The 23,069-nt window shown below is 41.5% G+C and overlaps 1 protein-coding gene across 4 annotated transcripts in view; it reads right to left on the minus strand.

Annotated features, from left to right (window-relative positions):
- The window catches only part of MAST4 (microtubule associated serine/threonine kinase family member 4), a 414,690-nt gene that overhangs the window by 32,129 nt on the left and 359,492 nt on the right, over nt 1–23,069 (minus strand). For all 4 annotated transcript variants that reach the window (XM_067569128.1, XM_067569127.1, XM_067569130.1 and 1 more), the window contains 3 exons: nt 22,642–22,774; nt 16,216–16,283; nt 12,199–12,284 (listed from right to left, as the gene is read on the minus strand). In XM_067569128.1, the coding sequence (XP_067425229.1) occupies nt 12,199–12,284; nt 16,216–16,283; nt 22,642–22,774 (287 nt within the window). The remainder of the gene's footprint in view (nt 1–12,198; nt 12,285–16,215; nt 16,284–22,641; nt 22,775–23,069) is intronic.

The raw sequence follows: 23,069 nt of genomic DNA on the forward strand, positions 1-23,069 counted from the left end.
TTCATGACCAAGATGCAACCTTGATTAACACATCAACTACACACAATTAAAAAACCTAAACAAAGCCTAGAAATGCTCTCAGCTCAGATGGATTCTGGGCATTTCCACCTGCAAAGGATTTACATAGAAAAACCAGCTATGGCCATTATTATAAATCATTCTGACAAGTGCCTATTCTGCAAATGTGTGTCATAATTATGACTCAGGCTTCCTTTCAGGGGATTTTCAAATAAGTCATGGATTTCTCATGAGGTTTTGTAAGTGAAATGCCCAGAAGGGCAAAAGCTGCTCGATGGGGTGGCTCCCTCTTTGCCAGCTGAGAAGTGCCTCATCTGTTACCGTCACCCTGTCCCTGACATCAGCATTTACTGCTACCAAGGGCAGATCAGCAGTGGCTGATTCAATCTAAATGGATCATTGTGTTAACTTGCCTGTTAATGTGGAATTGAGCCTTGCCCTAGATGTATAGAAATTCCATTTGGGTAGCACTGACTAGGTTTCTTGTCATCTGGGTTGGGGTTTGGGGGGCTTGAGGGGATGGGGGTGGCGACAGAGTGAAAGCAAAGCAGCATCTGAGCAGCCCTGGTTGTTTTCAGGATTTGGTAAAAGGATCACACATTCCATGACCCCTGCAACGGAGCATGGACACAGGACATAAATTACCACATTTCCCAAAAATCCCTGGGGGCAAATCCTGAAAAATATTTACATTGGGAAGATTGCCTCTATTTTGTAATATTTACCGCTTAGGGCATTTTTAGTATACTATTAACATAGCAGTTAGGGTGTGTGAAAAGGAAAGGAGGAGATGGAGAAAACAGAGAAAGAGAGAAGTCAATGATGTAGTTTCTAATTCAATTTGTGCCCCCAGAGGCCCATTTATATCCATATCATTACTTAAATAAAAAAGGCAGCTCAGCATTTACTTTTTGTCTCACTATTTTTGATAAAAGTACTCTAGATCACACTTGAGAAATTTATAAACCCTTCTGAACAGCCAAAGATGTTTCTCATTTCTTTTGTGGCGTGGTTTTCCTGATGAACGTTTTCTCTGATTGAAAAGGTTTTCATTAATCCTTTCCATTGACTCTGAAAGTACAGTCCCCATTCAAGGGTAGGGCAGCTGAAAGACATTATATCATAATGACTAGGGAGAAAACACCTTGGGCATAGAGTGAGTCAAGTCCCACCCTTCGTGCCTTTTACAAAGACCTGCTCCTTCATGCCCTTCTGTGGAATAAAGAACTGAGTTACTCAACTCTACAGATCAGTTCTCCTCCCTGTTGGCTTCTAACTTTTCTTCCTCCATCTCTTCCCACCCCTCCCTGATATTTATTTTCCTCTCTGCCCCCAAATTCCCTTTCACATGGTTTCTAACCCCCTTTTTCCCCCTTTGCTCTCTTTCTGTTCTCCCTCTCCCCTTTTCTTTGGCCACATTTCCTATCAAGCTCAGCCTCTATGTTTCTACCCATTTTGTCCCTTTGTCATCCTCTCTTTTTCCTACTCCAACCCTCTCAATCTTGTTACTTTCCTGACATCTTACGTGTGGGAACATTACCCCTTTACCTGCCTGAAACCTTGATCTTCCAAAGAACTCTTATGTCAATACATAGCCCCATTGAATTCTGCAGGACTCTGGGCAGGAACTCCCTTTTCAGGATTGGGGCCTATGAAGCACTATTGATGGACTCCAAAAGCTGCCCTTCAGCCAGGCATGGCAAGATGAGCTCTTAAAGATAAGGTAATAAATATTAATCAGGGGCTATTAAAATGTAACCTTAATAAAAATGCTTCCTTCTGAACAATCTATGGAGCTGTGTAGCTAGTACTACCAATTTAAAGACATCATCACCGGAACAGGTAAAATCAAACTTATCTGACCCTCCAAACAAGTTATCATTGTGATTAATATCAGAGCTTGTATTTAATTAATATTAAATTTTCCCTGTCCTCTGGGCTGCATTTTCCTTATTCCACCACCTCAGCCAGGCAACCATCTAAGCTTCCACATAAACAGTGCTCAGCCATCCACAATTCTTCAGAAAATATTTGTCAACTTCAAGTACCAAACTCAACAGGGAGCAGAAGAGAGTATATTGATAAAAACACATACATGCATTGTTTATATCGTGTAGCATTTCTAAGTGCCTGACAAAAGAAGATAAACTCATGGTACCATTCACTATTCAACTCCTTCCTTAAGGTCTCAAATTGCCCTAGTGAATATGGCAATCAGAAACAGAGTATTCTGAATTTCATGCTGGTGCCATAGGAGAACAACTCAACTCGCAGCAGTTGGAATCCTTTATTTTTGATTCCTGGTCCTTTTGCTTGTATTTGTATCTGAAGCTATGCCCTGGATCAACATGGACAGAAACACGGATAAATATAGGTTTTTAAAATAAAGTGTCTTGTCAAATTTTAAGTACTCCAATATCGCTAACATATTTGTGCTTGTTGAAATGAAGAAAGAAGCTCCAGATAGATTTGTCTTGTAGATTCCCTTTCTTCCACTGATATTACATTGAATTCACGGTACTTATGCCACTTTTCTTGACCCTCCTCTCCCCTTCCCCCCCCCCCCCCCCAAAAAATCGTGACCATACCTAAAACAACCCTGCACAACATTTATTGAAATCAAAGGACCCAATCGTGAGAATGTCCTCAACTCCCATTGAGTTAAAAGTTGGTAGTTAAATGTGCTAAACAGTCACTGAAATGGCTGTTGAAAAGTCAGACCTTCCAGAGATGAAGATTTAAATAAAAAGATACAAAAGTTGTTGTAGTTTCATAAAATTGGAGAAAATTTAGTAACGTGAATTGCCATATATATACTTTATCAGGTAAGCAGGTGCTTGTCTTTTAGGCCAACTTCTTTCCAAATCTTTGCACTCTGAATGGAAGGGAAGGCTAGGAGGAATATATAGTCTCAGAGATACTTGATTGAGAAGCTGAACTTATTGGAATTTAGTTGTAATAAGACTGAAAAAAATTACAGGAACTTCTCCTGCTGCATCTTAACATTCCTAGGCAGGCCTCTTTTCTCTACTGTGCTCCTCTTTTGAACTCTGATCTGCCCCGAACCCACTGAACTGGGCTTCTACAACTGTACAATAACTTACCAAATAAAGGGTGAAGTCCCACATCTTCCCACACCCTATACACTTCTGCATCTCACTCCCTTTTTTCTTCCCAGGTCTGATTTTCCTGCCTCCCTCAATTTTCTCACTTTTAAGAAAGGCACAGTGATGTTGCTGGATAGGAGCCACAGTGAACAGCTCACGCTAGTGGTCCACTTTGCTGTTATACCTTTTTATTTTTTTTAAAGAGATCTAGGGTAGGAGGGTAACTATAAACTACATACATGAACAGTAGCAAAAATATGGCCTCATTCTTTCATGACATCACAGAGATGTTATTGCGACAGGCGGGAAAAACTGGTGCATACTACAGATTATTCCTAAACTGTTTAATTCAAAGTCACGAGTTCTACCTTCCTTGAATGTAAGTGATAAATTAATTGAGAGCTCTGACTACATCCCAAACCAATGCTGCCTGGGCCATACCTGGGCTATCAGGATGACCTGTACTATGTCCCTCTTGATCTTCATGAGGACTTTGTGTATGAGAGATATCAGGGGAAAAGCATACAAGAGATCCCTCTTCCATGACAGGAGAAAAGCGTTGGACAGGGAGGCATCCTCCGATCCCAGGAGGGAGCAGTATTGAGCGCATTTCTTGTTTGCCCTGGTAGGAAATAAGTCTATTTGGGAAGTTCCCCACCTTTGGAAAATGCTGTCGGCTACCTCCTGGTGGAGAAACCACTCGTGGTGACAGCAAAAGGTCCTGCTCAGACCATCTGCCAGTGTATTTTTTAAACCTGGTAGATGCACCGCTTCCAGATGGATGTTGTGGCTCATGCAGAATTCCCAGAGACGCAAGGCCTCACGACAGAGGGCTGAAGACCTGGCTCCCTCTTGCCTGTTGATGTAATACATGGTAGCTGTGTTGTTTGTCTGGACTCTTACCACTTTGTTGGAGAGGTGTGGTAGGAATACTTTGCAGGCCAGGCAAATCGCCCTGAGCTCCCTGACATTGATGTGAAGAGACAACTCTTCCCTGGACCAAAGACCCTGAGTCCTTAGGGAACTGAGGTGGGCACCCCGGCCCACATCCAAAGCGTCTGATACCAATGACAGAGTCGGTTCTCGGGGACATGAAAGGTGTCCCTGCCATTACATGCCAAGGATCTAGCCACCATGACTGGGAGAGGGAGGGAGGGGTGTGTGTGAGTGTGAGTGTGAGAGAGAGAGATGAGTATTCTGCCAAGGAGTGTCTGGCCAGGGAGTAAAGCTACAATAGGAGTGGCCGAAGACGCATCCTGGCGTGATGGACCACGTACGTACATGCTGCCATGTGCCCCAGAAGACTGAGATACACTCTTGCCATGGTGAGAGGGTGGGTCGTTAGTCGGGCTATGAGCCTGGACATTGCTAAGAATCTGTCTTTGGGCAAGAGTGCTTTTGCTTGAATAGAGTCCAGGACTGCCCCATGAACTCTTTTGAACTGTTGTAGGTATCGATTTTTGCTCATTTATTAACAAGCCCAGTGACCGGCGGGTGTCCCTCATGATCTCGATGCTGCATTGAACCCGACCCTGGATCAACCTGTCGTTCAGGTAAGGAAAACCTGCACTCCTGTGTGCCTGAGGTGGGCCGCCACTATGACCATGCATTTGGTGAATACGTGTGGTGTGGTGAAGAGGCCAAACGGGAGGACCGCAAATTGGTTGTGCTGGGCGTCCACAGTATATTGTAAGAATCTCCTGTGGCCCAGGAAGATTGCAATATGGAAATAGGTGTCTTTTAATTCAAGAGTGGCGTACCAGTCGCCCGGATCCAGAATCCAGGGAATGATAGCTGCTAAGGTGCCATATGGAATTTTAGCTTTTTGAGGACTCTGTTCAAAGCACGTAGGTCCAGAATGGGCCTCAGCCTTCCTTTGACTTTTGGGATCAGAAAGTAGCGAGAGTAGAAACCCCTTCCCCTCAACGCTTGGGGGACCTCTTCCACCACACCCACACACAGTATGGCCTGCACCTTCTGAACGAGGAGTTGCTCATGAGAGGGGTCCCTGAAGATGGTCGGGGAGGAAGGGTGAGAAGGCGGGAGCGTAAGAAACTGGAGGGTATAGCCAACAGCTACTGCGCTTAGAACCCAGCGGTCCATTGTTATGGCACTCCAAGCCGGGAGGAAAGATGCTATACGGGAAGTAAATAATCAGGAAATTGGATCCTGAATAGAGTCTGGTAGGTCGTTCTCGGGTGTACCTTTAAAAGCCTTGCTTTCCCCCCTGAGGGATGTTGGCTTGGCCCTGATCTTCAATTGATTACTTCAATAATCCTGTCATTGTTGCCTGAAAACATTGGCTCTGGAAAAAATTGGCATCTGATTTGGCTGGGTCAGATGCAGAGGATAATACACTCCCACAGATAAAGGAGATTTAAAAATAAAATTTCAAAAAGTTTACCTGGTCAAATGCAAATGTTAACTTTTCCTGCACAAGGCATCCTCAAAATCTGCCACCGGAGGAAGAGCACGTGGTTTCCCTTAAATAATTATGGCGCTTCAGTCCTGGTTTAAAGCCCCTATTACAACTTATACAATCTCGGTCACATTAGATCCATTTGGTCTAGATTTGGTGCCTGAGGCTAGAGCAACTGAATTAATCTCTTTGACCTGATTCTCTAATTTATCAAAGAACCTTGAACTCCTTAGGGAAAATGGGGTACCTTGCCATATTTGCAGTTTGAAAGCTACAGCATCTATCGCTTAGTGCTAGTTCTTTCATTTTCAAGTACTGTTTTCTGAGAAGAGATCTGTGACTTCTGTATCACCCTAGAATTGAGGCTGTGTTGTCAAGGATGTAGGGAAACCATCCAAGCAACTGTGATTGATGGCTTGTCAATGAGATAAGCATACAGGGGATAATTTAAGATCAGAAGTAGGGATAGTCCACTATCTTCCAGATAGCTGATGCCCATACACTAAATGATCATCTGCCCAGCTGATAAAAGCACAATAATTTTCTTTTCCTCCTGCTTCTAGTTGCAGTTGTTTGACTACTTCATGTAGATTTTCATTTTTAAGCTGAGAAAAGGATCTCTCAATATCTAAGACTAAGTACTCCTCCCACCTTTAATATTGCTTGTAAAAGTAAGTGTAATATAATGAAACTATTCCAGATTGCTTATAAAATGAATAAACTCAGGAAAGTTTCAGTTTGTTGCATTCCAAATAAAAGGGAGGGCTGGGAGTAATTGAAACATTCACTTGAGAAACTATTTTCCAGCACTTTGTAACACACCCTTCAGTCAGCAGTGATTGAAAATGGGACCTTCAGCACCAAAAGCATTGGCCTCTACCACTTGAACTAACTCCATTAGCCGGCACCATTAGAAGGATCTTATTCTCCTCTATATACCAGCTACTGGAGAGAAGCAAGACACTTAATTACTACTTTACTCCCCTTATTGGGGGACGTTCATCCTGAGCATTTGAAGGCCACCAGAGTTCAAATCCCCAGATGGGCCACCATTTTGTAACAACTCCACAAGACACAGGTCCTCAATAGGGACTGAACCTAGGACCTTCAACACCAAGAATACTAGCCTCTACCATTTGATTGAAAGAAATTACTGGACTAGCTAGCAGCAGGATAAGGCCTTTTTACTCTATGTGGACCAGACTCTAATGGGGGATGACACACACTTAGCCAGTATGTCGTGTGTACCCAACCCAAATATTCAGTTTACCACCCCCATTTTCCAAGTGAAAACATTCCAGACAGCTTCAGAATTGGCACCACCTCACTGCATAAAGCAGGAAATGTTATGCAAAACTAAATCAACTTCCTAACAACTCCAAATGAGGAGTTCATACACCCAATAAAATTTACCGTAAGATATAATTGATTGAGCTTGTCTATGCAGGCATGCTGATGGCAGCTGCAGTGGGGTGGACCTATGAGTAGGAATTACTCATATGATACCATTTGAAATTTAAAAGAATTTGGAGGAAATTTGCTTGAATTGAAAATTAAAAATGAGGGGAGCATTAAAGGAAACCTTTTGGCTGGGTGAGAGAGTTTAAGATAGACAGCTTGTGAAACCATTAATGACTTGGCCTGCATCCTACATGTTTACTGATTCACAGCTTGTTTAACTTCTTGTATATTCCCAACCATTCCCAAAAGCCCGCTATACCTCATCTACTATACAGTCATTTAATTACTCTATAAATGAGTTTACTCAACCAGTTACGAAGCGGAATACTGCTAAGATATTTACTTAAACTTTCAAAAAAGGTTCATATTTAAACTCATGAAGTTTAACATTTCTGACAAATCTCTGCTACAATGTGCCAAGACAAACAATTATGCTGTCAAACCGTCAAAGCCTTCCACTTCACTAATGAAGGCAGGAACATGCATAGCAAAAAACAAACACACTGCACTGAATAACATTCTCTTCTCATTTGGTTCAGGAGGAAACCTTTCATTACATCCTTGAAATAAATAAAATATTACAATATCATAATCAACTATTAATAAGCCACATCACAAAATATGCTTACTGACATATTCCTGAGAATAAAGCAGTGAAGTATGGGCAGAATTCACACATGTTTAGATTACTTCAAAAAGTTAATGAAGTGGAAAAACACTGGAAGAGAAAAAATATCCTTGTAGCATAACAATAACTTTAATTTCTGCTGCTTATATTTGTAATAAATGCCTATGAAGAAGTTTATTGCTTTGTATCCACAGATGCAACAGACATTATTGCTTAATTATACTCCATTTTTAGATAGGATAAAAGGAATTCAGGTACTAATGATGTGTTACCCTTTAAATGGGCTGATCATAAATGTACAGTAAATCAACCAATCACATGCTGCCAATCAACTGAACACACTGAATGCCTAAAAAATGTCAATTCAAATTAATCTGCCTCCTACTTTGTAAAGTGGAGTGGAAATCTAACTACATAGGTGCTTATGAAAATTATACCCTAAATAATTTAGGAATCTAAGTCCAATTTTCAAAAGTGATTTGTTGAAAGTTCATTGGACTTAAGAGTGTAAGTGTTGTGCTCGTTTCTGAAAATGAGCCTTTTGAAAATTTTACCCATGGACTATCAATCAAAATGTAATCTCCTCCCCCCCCCCACCCCGAAGGTAGATGGGTTTTTTTAAATGTACCCTATTTATAATAAAACACTTCTCAATAAAATTGTGTATTTTACATGTACAGAAATAACTGGACTTTATTAGATCTAAAAAGGCTCTCAATTTTTTCTTCTGCTTTTAGTATTGCTCAGTCTAAACCACGGATGGCCAAAATCAGCCCTCTATTATCTTTATATTTAATACTGAGGCAGAAGTGTATTAAATGGAGCCCAGATCCAGTCAAAACATTGCCTCCCCCCCAAAAAAAATAAAAAAAAATCAAAGCCCTCCTTGCCCACAAACGTATCAGCAGTTCTTACTTGATTCTTTATTTCCCAACTTTACCAAACTTTAATTTGTATTTATTTCATGTATTTCAGCTATTTCATGTCAGACTTCAATTTTTCTCTACAAAAAACCCACATATAGCGCACATGAGAAGCAAGCAATGGTATTTGTCCTTCCTCCACTTCCTGTCCTCCTGACCAAGGCCTGAGGGGTCCTTCCTCTTCCCTCTCCTTCCCATAAGCCCTGAGGGGCAATCTTCCTCCTTCATGGTCTCCCAATTCTGAGCCCTAGGGTCATTCTTTCTCCTCTAAGCCCTAAGATTTCCTTCCTCTTTCTGCCTCTCTCTCTCCCTCTCCAGTCCTTACTCTTTTCCTGAGGCCATTGTACTGCTATTGCTACCCACTCAAACATAGCCAGAAATGATTCGGGGGTCATCCTCTGGTCCCACCTTTGTGATTTTCCCTGTTATCACAGGAGCTAAGGGTTCCTGCGGGCAGGGGATTTGCTATGGTCCCCAATGACTGCACTAGCATCAACACCTGTTCAACGAGGTGCTGTTATTGCTCCCGTGGCTGTGCAGCCAGCTCTCTTATGAGCTGCTGCTATTGTTGCAGTTTCTGGGCTGCTTTTTGCCATTGCAACTGCTGGGGCTGTTCCTGTTGCTGCATAGCCTTCTGCTGCTGGCTGTCCATCACCTATTTTAACAGCTTCTCCTCGTGCATCTTTTCAATAGCCCCACCTAGCATTGTCTGACCAGATGACATTCAACTGGAAGGGGGGGGGGGTCTCCCTGTCCCCTTTTTAATTTTTTTTTATCCCCTTTTAGCAGGGCTTGCATTCTCTACCTGAGATGAAGGAGGCTGCTCACTGCAGGTGCCTCATTGTGACTGGGCTCAGGCATAGCAGGGTCACTTCTCTGGAGCTTCTCCTGGTAAAAGCCACTCCAGGCCTTACAGTGGTCTGCCCCGCCACCCCCATGCCTCAGCCCACCAGCTAGGTCGCGCCTTTCTGTGCACCTCTTAGGACTGGCAGGGGAACTAAGGTCTACCCACTCCACTGGGTTCCGATCCAGGGCCCAATGGTTGGCAGCTATGCTCTGTGCCAAAAGCGCTCTATGCTGCTACCCCTCTGGATTACTTCCTTACCAGCCCCCTTTCCCAACAGGAAAAGCAATAAACATGAAATGACTGAAATCAAAGGTCAAGTCTCAGACCTTCTAAGGTCCCGCAAAGTATCTACAACCCTTTAGGTCCAGCAACGTCTCTACACCCAAAGCCTCAGGGAGCGGGCCCTCTTGCAGTGCTCTTCCCCAGAGCTCGGCGTCTGTCTGCACTCCTTCTGAGCTGACTTGTTCCCTTTCCTGAGCTCCTCTTCCAAGCCATGATTGCTTTACAGGTATGGCAGGGTGAGTCCACCTGGGACCAGAGCAGCTGCTTGACCCCTTCCTTACCAGTGTGAGGTTTGTATATCCTGGCACCAGTACTCTATTCTATTCTATGTTGGTTCTCACACCACCAAACACAATAGAACAGAACATGTGACTCCTCATTTCTCTCCACTTGCTATGAGAGTTTGTGATGTGAGGGGTCCCATCGTATACAGCTTAAGAATATTTGGGCAGCCATAGGTTTATTCATGAAAATGTTTGTGAATCCCAAAGGTTTCACACCTTTTAGCTTGAATTCATTTGAAACCACAAGTTATTGGGCTGGCTTCAGGAATTAGTGTGTGAAATTACATGGCCTGTATTATGCAGGAGGCCAGACTAGATGATCATAAAGACCCCTTTTCGCTTTAAAAAGAAAAAAATCTACAAAACTTTTGTCTGCTCTGGAATACCAGTGGCTTGCTGTGCTATGTTGCTCTGTGACCGGCTAAGTCTGAGAGCGTGAGACGGATGAGGCACAGACAGACCTGCCTAACCTTTGCCTTTTAGCTGGAGGCTCAGGGTTCCTGGCCCCATTTCTCTTTTCCTCTCCCCACCAGGAGTCCCTCCAAGGTTGGGTGGCTATAGTGGCTAAGATTCCCCTTTGTCCTTTACCTAGTGGCCAAGTCAGTGCTTTCCCTCTCCTCCCTCTCCTCCAATGAAAAAGTTGGGGACATGATGAAAGGAGGGAGCAGCTGTCAGGGGAAAGAGAGAGAGACCCAAGCACCAGTGAAGCAGGGTGGCAGCAGAAGTTGGTACCTGCTAAGAAGAGGACCTTTTTGAAGTACTGGGGCAATTGAGAGAATTGAACATGTGGTGATGAGGTGCCTGGGGGGGAAATCTCTGAGGGGATGATATGTGTGAGGCTGAGTAGTGGAAGCTGTGTTTAGATTTTTATGTAGTTTTAATTAAAATTATGCTACATTTTCTTCAGGCTTTTTGCTGAGCTCTGTGTAAGCAAGTCTGGGCACAGACACAGCCTTTGCATGTACCACAGTGACTCAGTCACTGGTATGCAGGGCAGATTAAGCGGCAACCTGAAATACCCTCTACTCCCTTGGTTTCTGGGTCACAATAAAGAAATAACTAACTGTGACCAGAGAAGGGCATTACTTATGACCTCAAGCCTCTGGCCATTAAAAGTGAGAATGGGACTCCACTGGGCTGGATAAGAAGTGGACTGTAGCTGCTTTCTCTTTTACATTCAGGAATTCTGCAGCAAGCGCTCAGCCCTGTAATGCAGCTACCACTTTCTAGCTGAGAGCAGAAAGGGCAAGAATCAGCATGACGAAGTCAGGACCGAGAAGCAGTTCATCATCCCATAGCAGAGACAAGCTTGCTTTGGTAGTAGGCTCATCAATCACCTTAGGGTATACCCACATTTTTTGAGTCCATTGTTTGTGCCGCTCCCAGGCCAGGAGTTTGCATCTATGCACCTGCCTTAATCCTTTTCTGTACAGAGGTGAAAAGACCACAGGGCACAACATACGTCTGATCTTGAACTGAGCAGCATGGCATTGCCAAGATAGAGCATTGCATGCTGGGTCATGGAATCTGTGTGTGTTGCATTTCCAAGTGAAAGATGACAGTGGCTCCATTTTTATCCAGATGAGGGAGGCCCTCCAGCTGACAAACTGCCAATGGAGTTCTCTGTATAACATCATTCAGGCATCTTTGGTTTAAATTGACTGGTATAAATTTATTGTCAAGTGGGAAAAAATACTGTATGTATTCAATTAAGACAGTTTATGTGTTTTCTTCAACTTAAGTTCTTTAGGGCAAGAAAACTAATTTTTAACAGTGTACTCCTTACAGATTCACTTATACTCCATTTCAAAATTTGAAAATAATTTCTTCTTTCAATCTTGAGCTAAGACTTTTAAAATGTTCTTCAAAACTGCATTTTAACATTTCATCTTTGGCTTCATGTGATATCTCGTTCCACAGGGTCCCATGCATCTTTTTCTGTGAGAATAACATTATCTTAATTCATGACACTGCTGTTTGCTGGCAATACTGGATTTTGTTACTAACTAGCACACTGTGCAGAAGGCTCAATTGTTTCTTGTATATCAGAATTGTCAGTAAGAACATGGGAAATGCATTTGGAATAGAAACCAGAATTAGAAAGGCACCCAGGCACACACGTGCACGCGCACACATTCTTATTCTCCTCTCTGCTGTTTACAGTAAGAAATAATGGAAAATTATGCTAAACAAAATGCAGAAGAGCTGTTGCACTCATGGATTACTCACCCATAAGCTCCATTACTAATCAGTTTAATTGTTTCAAAATCGCTTTCACGAGGTTTCCTCCGGAGCTTCACTGATGTATTAGAGCTCTTTTAAGAAAACAGGGAGATAAAACAAAGTTAACGCTCTACAGCCATATAGAAAACAGAAAAAAATACATTCCTGCCCTCAGGCTGCAACCATGATGAAGTGTGTTTATGGTTTTGGCCAATCAGCCACAGCTCAACTACCAAGGTCACAGGCTAGAGAAGTCTCTGAAAGAAGCTGTCATTCCATCAGAAAGGTATATCCTGTTCTGCATCTATTAATGTACTTGCCTCTGTGATGGGTTGCTGGCAGACATGCATGGGGCCAGATTTACAAAAATATTTATCCATATAAGGATGCAGATAGGCACCTCACCTGCTTAGGCACTCAGTAAGTAAAGCTAACCACCTTTAGGTGCATCTTTAGGTGCCTGAATACTTTTGTAAATCTGGTCCTTGATGTATAGATAAGTACTAACAAAGGATGGATGAACTCATTGCCTAATATGGGGGGTCAGAGCAGAGTGGGGAAATGAACAGAGATTTTGGAGCAGTACAGGGGAGAGTGGGTTAGAAAGGAGGAGGTCAGAGCTGTGCAGTGGGGGATACTAGGAGGCTTCACTTCTGTCCCCCAAAATTCCGCATATCCACACTGCTACCCCCATGTCTTCCCTCCCTCCAAAAATGTTCCCACTGCCACTATGAGTGCCCTGCACTGTTCCTGAATCCTCTCTCCAGCTCCTCAGCCTGTGGGGCCCTCACCAACACCCCACCTTTACCTAGGAAGGATGGTTGAGGTAGGAAAACTGGCTTGTACTGGACTGACAGAGAGATTGGAGATGAGGAGATTATGCAAAGAAGGGACTGAATAGTGCATTTTGTGATTGGTGTAATCATTGCCAGATAACCAGAGGAAATGGAGACAGAAAGTTGGGCTGTGGTACATGAGGAGACTGAGAATTATTCCCCACCTCTCCAAAACAAGGAAATTAAATGCCCAAAACCTTAATGCAGGGTTAAGTTAAAGATTGCCCAGTGGTGTATCATGTCTTTCCAGAATGTCATATTTCTGAAAACCAAGAATGTCAAGTTCAGCCACGCCCACAATACCATCTTAACTCTGCCCTCTGGAACTGGCATCAGCCACTAAACATAGTTCAATAAATGGCGGTGGGGAGGGCGTTACCATAATAAACAGACATGAGGGAGGAGTAAAAGAATGTGTCATTTGTGTTGTCAAATCAACAGATTTGAATGCTAGCCCTTACTGATCTGCACTGACAGTGTCAGTGTAGTTTTTTTGAATGGGGGAGGGATATGTTGGAGCAGATGGGCATAGCTCTTACGGGACATGCATGTGGACTTGAAGGAATCAAACAAGCCTCATTTCAGCACAAAGTTCTGTAGGTTGTGTTAGCAGTGGTGTACTTTCATGGGGATTATCAACCATGTGGTGTCATACCTGAGGCTGATTTCTGGAGCTCAGTAAGGGAAAAGTGAAGGCATGGCCTTGGAAGGAATCATCAGGGGAAGAGTGACAGGGGGTTTCATTTTGCAAGTCTGAGGTGGTTTGTGTGGAGAAGGCCCAATGCTTGCATGTAAATAGCATCTTTTCACAATGCTTGACCTAAACCCGTTTTGCCTTAGCAAAGATGAGTGTTAAGACTGTATCCTACAGTGCTCCTGTGATGTCCTCTGAGTGTTCTGTAGAAAATGTAAGGGCAGGGTGACTAGCTAGGGGATTGCACAGAGGACAGAGTTAAGGTTACATTGTAGGGTGGCAAGTATCTAACCTCTTCATACCCTGGTTGCCCCAATTTGAGTGCAGCTGATCTCGACATTCTGGAAGGGCATAAGGCACCACTGGGAAACTTTAACTCTTAATTAACTTTTAGAGTACTTAATAATATAAAGCTTTCCTATATGCATGGCGAAGAAATCTTCCTTCCTACTTGATTTGTCATTTATGTGCTCAGCAACTTTTTCATTTCCTTCAGGATCAGTTTTAATAAACGCTGAACACCAGTGAAGCCACTCCACTGGACCCCTATTTGAAGAGCTCCAAGATTTAGTGAAGGACTTTCACTCCCATAGCCTACCTCAAAATAGGTCTGACATGCCAGATGGGAAAGAGGTTTTAGTTCCCGAGAGCATGTCTGGAATTGGTGTGGTGTGTATATGCCTCCAATGAGTGTTCAGGATATTTCCACAGAGCTCTCAATCAGTACAAGACAGCATGTACCTCCAAACCAGGTGACACTGGGGTATGAGTGGTAAACGTCTAATTATTTTAACCTATCCCTGGTGGGGGGGGCCCATGTGGGAGCACTACATGAATTATCCTTGCTTTCCTGTATTGCCAAGTTGCAACTTTTAAGTCTGCAGAACCTCTGAGAATAAAAAGGGGAGGGACGAACATTGATGTCAGTCTGGGACAACCGTTTTTTCCATTTTGCAGAAATGGGGTGTATATATAACAATATAGTACATGAAAGCAAGGGGGTATGCTAGTAGAATGACATAATCTGGAATTGGAAGTGAAGATCTATTAAGTCACTTGGTTCATTTGCTTGCCACTACAAGACTGTTCCTAATTATACATTTTATGAGTGTTTTGGATAGTCTAGTTTTACATTTGTTAAGCAACGTGGTTTCCACCACCTCCCCGGGGTAATTATTCCAAACACTAACTCAATACATTATCATGAAGTATTTCCTGATATCTAGACTTCTGACCCCCTAAGTCACTGCTTATCCAAGCCATACATATTTAACAGTTAGTCTCTTCTCCTAAGTCAGTAACTTCAGCTCCCTCATCATTTTTATTGTTCCTCTCTGACTTCTGTCCAGTTTTTAGGTATATTTCTAATAATTAAGTGCCCAGATCTATGCAATAGTTCAGATGTAGATGGACCAAAGCTGTATAGAGAGGGACAGTTACCTCCACATCCCAGCACCTGAACCCTTTGTAGATGGTATCCTGCCACCAAATCAGGAATAATCATAAGATGATAAAACCCCAGATACACTCTGAGGCCTTTTCCTGAAAATACTGGAAGTATTTTCATCAGATGCCTAAGGATTCTATCTATTTTACAACCTAGCAATACTTGTATAGCTTGTCATGCCAATTAATTATTACTGAACTGAATTACGTATGCAGCCCAAAGGCATTTGCCTTTTTTGCTGCCGATCTGCACAGCGATCCTACGTCTGTGTTTTCTGTCTATTTGTTTAGAAGAAAAATGGATAAGTTTGTTTGGTTTTTATTATAATGGGCCAAATTCTGCCCTTAAATACACCAGTAATTCTAGTCAGCTCCACTGACTTTTATTCTACCTTGGGCGATTTAAACAAGTCACTGCAAAGGGTTATTGTATATTACTTATTACTAGTCACAGTCCTAGTATACCATCTTTAAGGTGCAGCAAAACCTTTTTTAACTCAATGCACAGTCTTTCTATTCACAAAGCTTAATTTCCGAATCTCGAACTACCACTTTAACCTGCTGACACTTTTATTTGTTCAGTGTATTGTACCCCTCTCAAATTTTGGATCATTGTGTAAATGGAGCCCTTAAAAGTCTGTGCAAAAATTTTTATTTTTACTTTTGGAAGAATTTTTAAGCTCTTTCCAAAAACAGAAAAAAAAAAAAATACAGTGATTAAGCAGAAGTGTAAAAGGTGCCAAGAAAACAAGTGAGTCTCTCACAATAGCTTACTCCATATAGAGAAGTAAACATTAGTGATTCTATGAAAATGGTGAAAATTACAACTTTCTGAAAACAGAAGGCATAACTGGACTATCATTTGTTGCTATCTTTAATCAGTTATGCACCTTGGTATCAGTTTGAAAGTTAACATATATTCTATGTAGCTAGCCATTTACAAAATCTATTAGAGAATGTAATGAAACAATGCAACTAGCACATCATTGTATTTTTAAAACTGATACACTAAAAACCATCAGCCACCACTGTAACAGGAAGACTCACATTTACTGATTCATCTGTTTCTGGAGTTTCTGCTGTGCCGCTGTCATAATTAGCTAGCTGAGCTATTTCTGAAAACAAAGGATAGAAACTTCATTTTAGAATACATATAGCAAACAGAAGCAAGTGCCAAACTAAAACATGAAAAGTCACTTCTCTGGAACAGAGAGTTAACAGTAGTGTTGTATTATCTATATTAGTGGTTGAATAACCTTTACAGTTCAGTTTAATCCTCCAGTTTAGGAAGATAATCTCTTTTGGAAATTCCGATCTGTTGTCCAATGCCTTTATGAATTCATCTGTGACAGAAATGAAGCTACTATGTAATAATGTTTTGAATACTGAGATATAACAACTTTATGAACCCTATATGTGCTTGGGGCAGTGAGGGGAAGTTACTGTATAGTTGGGTTATAAAACTTCCCTATGTGAATGTATTATCTGGCAGGAGAGGGCTGTGGGAACACCATAAAGGGAAGTAACACAATGGCTTCCTAAATAAGACCATTTCAAGTAAACACTTGAAGACAATGGGGTAAGCTGTTGGCTTCAAAGATCCTGTATCCTGTCTCCAGCATGCTGTAAACCTTGTTTTGCCAAGGCTGGGAGTTACCAGATCAAAGGGATAAAACTACTAAAAAGTGAAGAAGGGAGATGAGTGGCCAGGGATTGTCCAGAGACAGTCAGTGAGCTCTGACAGAGACACAATGTGACACAGAGAAGCACTGAGAAGAGTCTATAGGGAGCTCGTCCTACGGGGCCCTATATGGAAAATGTTAATCACCTTGGGGGTCAGCAGATCCATTTTGGAGCATGGCAATACCACCGAAGGGGAATCTAATGTGGAGCTCCCAGTTGTTGCTGGCAAATGCCAATCCTTCATCTTATGAGTTGGAGCAGGTGCCGGTACCAACGGATCCTTTCCCATTCATGACTTACGCTCTTGGTCAGGTTTATGCGGACCTAAGTCTTTAGGACCCATGCCTGAGGACTCACCCACCCTGGATGGCTGGTCGCAGCCTGCAGCCATTGTACAAGGGGATCTCCCCATCCTGGGTCCAATTGGGGTCTCATGGCCCTATCCATAAGGTGTCTCCTCAGATGGAGCTCTCAGCCCTTATGTGTTCAAGGAGGGAAGGAGCGGCAGATGCTGCACTTGGTGCTGATGTGAGCCTCCTCAAAGCAGTAAAGGCAGAGCTGGTGTTCATCACAGATGCAGAAGGAGAAGGGACAGGGGAGCTGGAGTCTAAACGTAGTTCTTCTCCTGAGGCGGGGAGTGGGGTAAGGTCCCCAGGTGGGGAAGAAACTGTTCTGTACTAACTATAACTAGAAAAACACTAAAAACAGTAAAATGCTAAAACTATTTACAATATATATTTACAGATAAAGCTAGAAGCAGCTTCAGACACAGAGAAATCCCACTCGGGACAGGTGGCAGTAAGAAGGAACTGGCGAGATGTCAGTCCACACCTGCCCCGTATACGCTCAGTATGGAGACAAAGATAGCACTAATTGCTAATTGCTAGAAATCTCCGATCCAGAAGCACTATGGGCATGTGGAATACACAGAGACCAGCACTCAAAGAAGAACTCCTAATTCTGCAGGATTCCCTGCCTGACTAGACTGACAAGGTAGTGAAAATTAAGGGAGGCAACCAAGTCACTCAGAATCCTGTGGAGTTTAGGACCTCCTCCAGGCATGACTGGTAGGTAAGAGTAGCCATTGTCCTTGTTGGTCTTCTTGAAGTCTTATAGCAACAGAAGCTAACTGGCTTACACCCTTTTTGTTTACCCAGATAAGGGATTAAATGCTTTAAATTTTATGCATCAAAAGTTGAAGTGCCTAACAAGATCATCTAAGAGCCATTTTCTTTTCAGAACTTTAAGGAGTTTAACAGGATCTTTGGCTACCCCACATCTACTGCCCTGGGGAAGTGCTAAGATTCTGAGGGTTTCCAAGTTACCTGGTTGTCCCTCTCGGCTCCAAACTGGAACCCTGCAGTGTGCTCTGTAGATCTAGACATAGGAACGCCACAGGGTAATAAGTGCTAAATGGGGCAGTTGGTAGCTGAAAAACCTTGGGAGTTTAGTACTACTTTAATAATATACACAGTTAATTACATACTTTACACAACTGAAGATGTACATTTTAGTTCATAAGTATGTGTTGAAAGAGTTTAAGAGTATGCACTGTGGATCAGAGATAAGGTTGCCAGAAATCTGTAAGATTAATTTTTACATGTTGGTATTGTTACTGAATGTGTAAACTCTGAGGATAATGGAATATTTATATAAATTAACTCATCTGTACATTTCCATATATTTTAATACTTAGAGGCTTTTATAATTGTAATATTCTTGTTCTAAAGTTTGTACAAGACTTATTTTATTCACCAGAACAAATTTAGTAGTTTTTGTGAAGAAATTACTAAAGGTTTATAAAAGTTACTCCCATGTATGGATGATGTCTTTTAAATGTAGACAAGTCTGTTGCTTAAAATTAAAAAAAAAAACCCAAAAGAAAAATTCATAAAGCATATGAACCAGAAGTCTGTAAAACGTCATGTTGAAAAAACAAAGATTTTTTTAGCATTACAACAGTACAAGAAAATCATTCAAGGGAACAAAGTGAACAATAATACATTTTTCATTAATGTTCCAATTATTTACAAAAAATTTAAACAGAAAAAAATTCTCCTGGGTTAGGACTTCTTATAGCAACAAGATTCAAGCTGGAGTGAATTCTGCTGCCAAGTTATAAAGCTGTGAATCAGCGGGAAGAGGGCCGGCATTATAATGGAAGTGTTGAGGTAGCCTTTACTGGATGGGTGAGAACCAAGCCAAGATAATGTCCTTTGACAGCCTTCTCAGCCCAAATTGCTTTCATAAATAGTAAATTAAAAATGGTTCTGTTTTTAAACAGAGTTATTGCAAAATAAACATTATCTGAGAAATACATATTATTTGTAAACAGTAGGTAGTAATGGAATGGAACTAAGAGTCAGCTTCTGAAGCAGGGAACTAAGGAACCATTTTGCAATGCCTGAAGAGATTTTTAAAACTCATCTAAATACCATTAAACATCTGCCCTTTTTATTTCATTGATTTAAACCATTTCTGAAGATTCATGATTTAAAAAGGTAAAGATGGTAATTTAAAAGCCACAGGGAAAAATTTCTCCCCAGGGAACTTTTCGGAAATGCAGCCACCAGTCTCTGATAAGTGATGAATCTGTTGTGGTATTCCTTTCAGTACAGTATACATTTATCTGGCATTATCTCCAAGTAACGCATGCACCATTTCACTTGAAGAAAAGATACTATGGTCATAGCAGCAAAGAAAGGTGGAAAAAGTAGAGAAGGGTTTACACTGGCAGCTTCCCTGCAAGGGGAGAGGAATCCTTTCTGTGACTATTTACCAACGTTATATACACAATTTAATGAACTGTTTGCAAATCCAATTTAGTAATTCAGTGTGACATTTCTGATTGAAAACAGCTATTACAGGATTATTATTATTATGGATCTTTTCTCCATACAAAATGTAAAGAGTTTTCAAGATGATGATCTCAGTATAATGCTCTGATAGAGTGAATGGTGTTTTCAAATATTCCTTTGTGAAATCACTATCTTGAAATATATATTTCCACTAATGCATATTTTTAACCTCTACTTCTGAACTAAAATGGTGGATGGAGATGTTACTTTTTAAAAGACACATTTAAAATTATTATTTATACAGAGTCAAAAAATAGATATTTTTTGTCCACAGTTACAAGCAAGTTATGGCATTTACATTTGTCACCTTTCTGTAGGGAGCAGAAAGAGCATTAGTATGAATTAGCTGACCTAGATTATTTGATAACAAATCTACAGAAAGCATTAACCTTTAAAAGATACACAGAATAATCCATTTCTCTGAATCTCCCACTTAACCAAAGGTCAGTAATCCCCCTTCCCCAACAACTCACACTATATATTACAGCCCTACTTGAGCCATTTTTCGGATAGATTTGGCTGACACTGAAACCCTTTAAAAACTGAAGTTATATTTTATAAAACTTAGTTTAATTTATAAAAGAAATTATAAAAGGGATCTAATTCAAAGTACAATCAAAGACAAAGTATTTATATTTGTCACCTTTCTGTAGCAGAAAGAGTATTAGTATGAATTGGCTGACCTAATTGACAAACCATGTCCTTTTCATTTTCTTCAGTCTACCTCTCTCACAATTACCAGACGTTTACATAGGGCCAGATCCCTTACTCATGTTGTATGCCACATGTGGCCTCAATGATTTCCAGGGGCTATTTGTGGAGTAAGTAACAATTATCAAGGGTGGCCAAATCTGGCTATTCAGAAGACACGAACAAACTCTCAACCTCCCACAGAAAATCAAACCTCCTAATTCCACCCACACACATGTACAGCAGGAACACAGGCATCGCCATACTGGGTCAGACCAAAGATCTTCCTGTCCCATGGTTCTCTGAGCTGCAGTAAGCTGAGCCATTATATGAATTCTTTCCCAGTGAGTTGTGGCAGAAATGGTCTAGTTTTTGGGCACCAGCGAGAACTGTGGGAAGGCACTAGAGGACTGTCAACACTTGAGTTATTTAGCCTCTGTCCTCACTGGAAAGCGCGTAGGTTACCAGCCCAAGTGAAAGTGGCACCCAAGCTCTAACCCATGCCACCAGGTAGGCAAGCCAAATCAGATTTAAAGCGGCACTAAACTCAGGTGAGAGGATTTTGTGTGTGGACAGGAAGGAGGTTAGGGGCAACATCTGACTGAGAGGCTGAGTTAATGTTGCAGTAAAGACATACCCCCTGTACCAACTGCTTGAGAGGAAAGTGAAAGAAACCCTGTAGAAGACAATTGTGGAATGACCTACCTATAGGCAGCTTCTTCCTAACATGCATGAGTTAAAAGTTAGCTTACATCCTTCCAAAACTCTTGAGTTTTTTAAATCCTTACTATCTATAGTCATATATAATGTGTTATCCCTATATATATCCAACCCTTTTTTAAATCCTGCTAAGCTCTTGGTCCCAGTGACATCTTGGGCAATGAATTCCACAAGCGAAGTATGTCTTGTGTGAAAAAATGCTTCCTTTTGTTCATTTTCAATTTAATGTACTCTTGTGCTTTTATTCTGAGAAATGATGAAGAGAAGCTCCTGACTGATTTTTCTCCGCATTATTCACGTTTATATATTTTACCAAATCTCCTCTTATGGGTCTCTATCTGTGGTATTCTCCACATGAGTTTTGCCACGTCTCTAACCATTCTCAGTCTCACCAGTCTCTGATCCCCCTTGGTTCTGGACCATTACTGTAAAAGGCAGGCAGGCAAACATCACATATTATTCATGCCTTTCTTATGAATGTCTTCTTCCTGACTTCTAGCCTGCAGGGTTTATGCACTGACCCTCAGCAAACTTCTTCAGAGCATTCTGATACCTAAACACTTCCATTAATCCCCAAGAATGAATTACAAAGCAAGTCAGCAGATGGTAGACTCTGGCATCAAAATGGAGGAGGAAACTGTCTCATTAAGAAACTGGTGTAATTCTAATTCTCCCTAGCACTGTCCACAAAACAAGATCTCAAGTGATGAGATTTCTGCATTGAGCCAGCAGCTAATGAGATCTTGAGTCAACCTAGTAAGTCATCTTCATGGATACAGAAATCACCCAGGACAATAAGATTTTGTAATTTGATTGCCAGTTCAAGAAAATCAATGAGCACCTTCCGAGTATCTGAAACATAGCAGGGCTGCTCAGACACCACAGAATGCTAACCATATCATGGAACTCTCAAACAAAGCAGACACACACAAATACAGTTTGGGAACAGGAAATCTTCTGCATGTACGGTCAAATGCAACCAGCACAGCCACACCACTTCCTCAATGTTCTCTTCACTCATACAGAATAGAGCACCTCTTAGGACACAACAGGGCTAATAAAATACCTCTGCTTCCTCCAGCCAATTCTCAGTTACACATGCAGAATCTGGAGCTTCATCTATGACCAAATCATGGACAGCAACCATCTTATAAACCACTGTTGGCACATGCAGATCTGTATTGCCATCTTAGAGTGATGGAGATTTACATCATTAGATCATTTGGCTGCATTTCTACAAAAAACTCAAGACAGTCTTCAAAAATAAAAATAAACTCAGATATCTGTGAAGGAAACTCACCCCAGAAATCTAGAGATGCTAATAATGTTCAGAACTTGTCTCTAAACAGGTGTCAACTAGTTAATATTTGTATTTTTGCCCTCCTCCTCCCCTGAATGCTCCCACCTTGGATTTATCACTGGACACACACACTGTATCACCGTGACAAACAAACATAGCAGAAATAATTCAATTTCTTATCTTGATTTGGTAGTTGCTGGTTAGACTACGATATGCACTTACCTTCCAGGGGATCCTTATTCAGACCCAGCTGGCTTATAATATATCTAGGGATGTCAGTTTTAATCCCTTGCCCCTCTTTAGCATGTCCTTCTGCAGCTTCCAAGAGATAGTAAAATTCTTCAGGATCAAATTCCTGAAAGAGAAGAAAAAATAATCGTTTTCCTTGTTAGAAACTGTACTCCTGAACTCTCACATCAAAACTTCCTTTACATCTCTTAGCTTTTTGTTACTTACCTAATTAAAAGCAATACTACATGATTCCATTACTAGTGATTCAAAACAGTAGTAACATTCGGTAAACTGCAGTGTTTTACACTATTGCTGCCATAGGCCATGGAGCCCCAAGGGGCATCCAGGGCATAGCCTAACCATTTTTAAGCAGCTATGGTTGCCACCTGGCTGGTTTTTGACCAGCCTGGTGGGTTTTT

Source organism: Emydura macquarii, unplaced genomic scaffold (genome assembly GCF_026122565.2).
Source record: "Emydura macquarii macquarii isolate MOO-44397 ecotype Brisbane River unplaced genomic scaffold, CSIRO-AGI_Emac_v2 contig_2897, whole genome shotgun sequence".
NCBI classification, from domain to species: domain Eukaryota; kingdom Metazoa; phylum Chordata; order Testudines; family Chelidae; genus Emydura; species Emydura macquarii.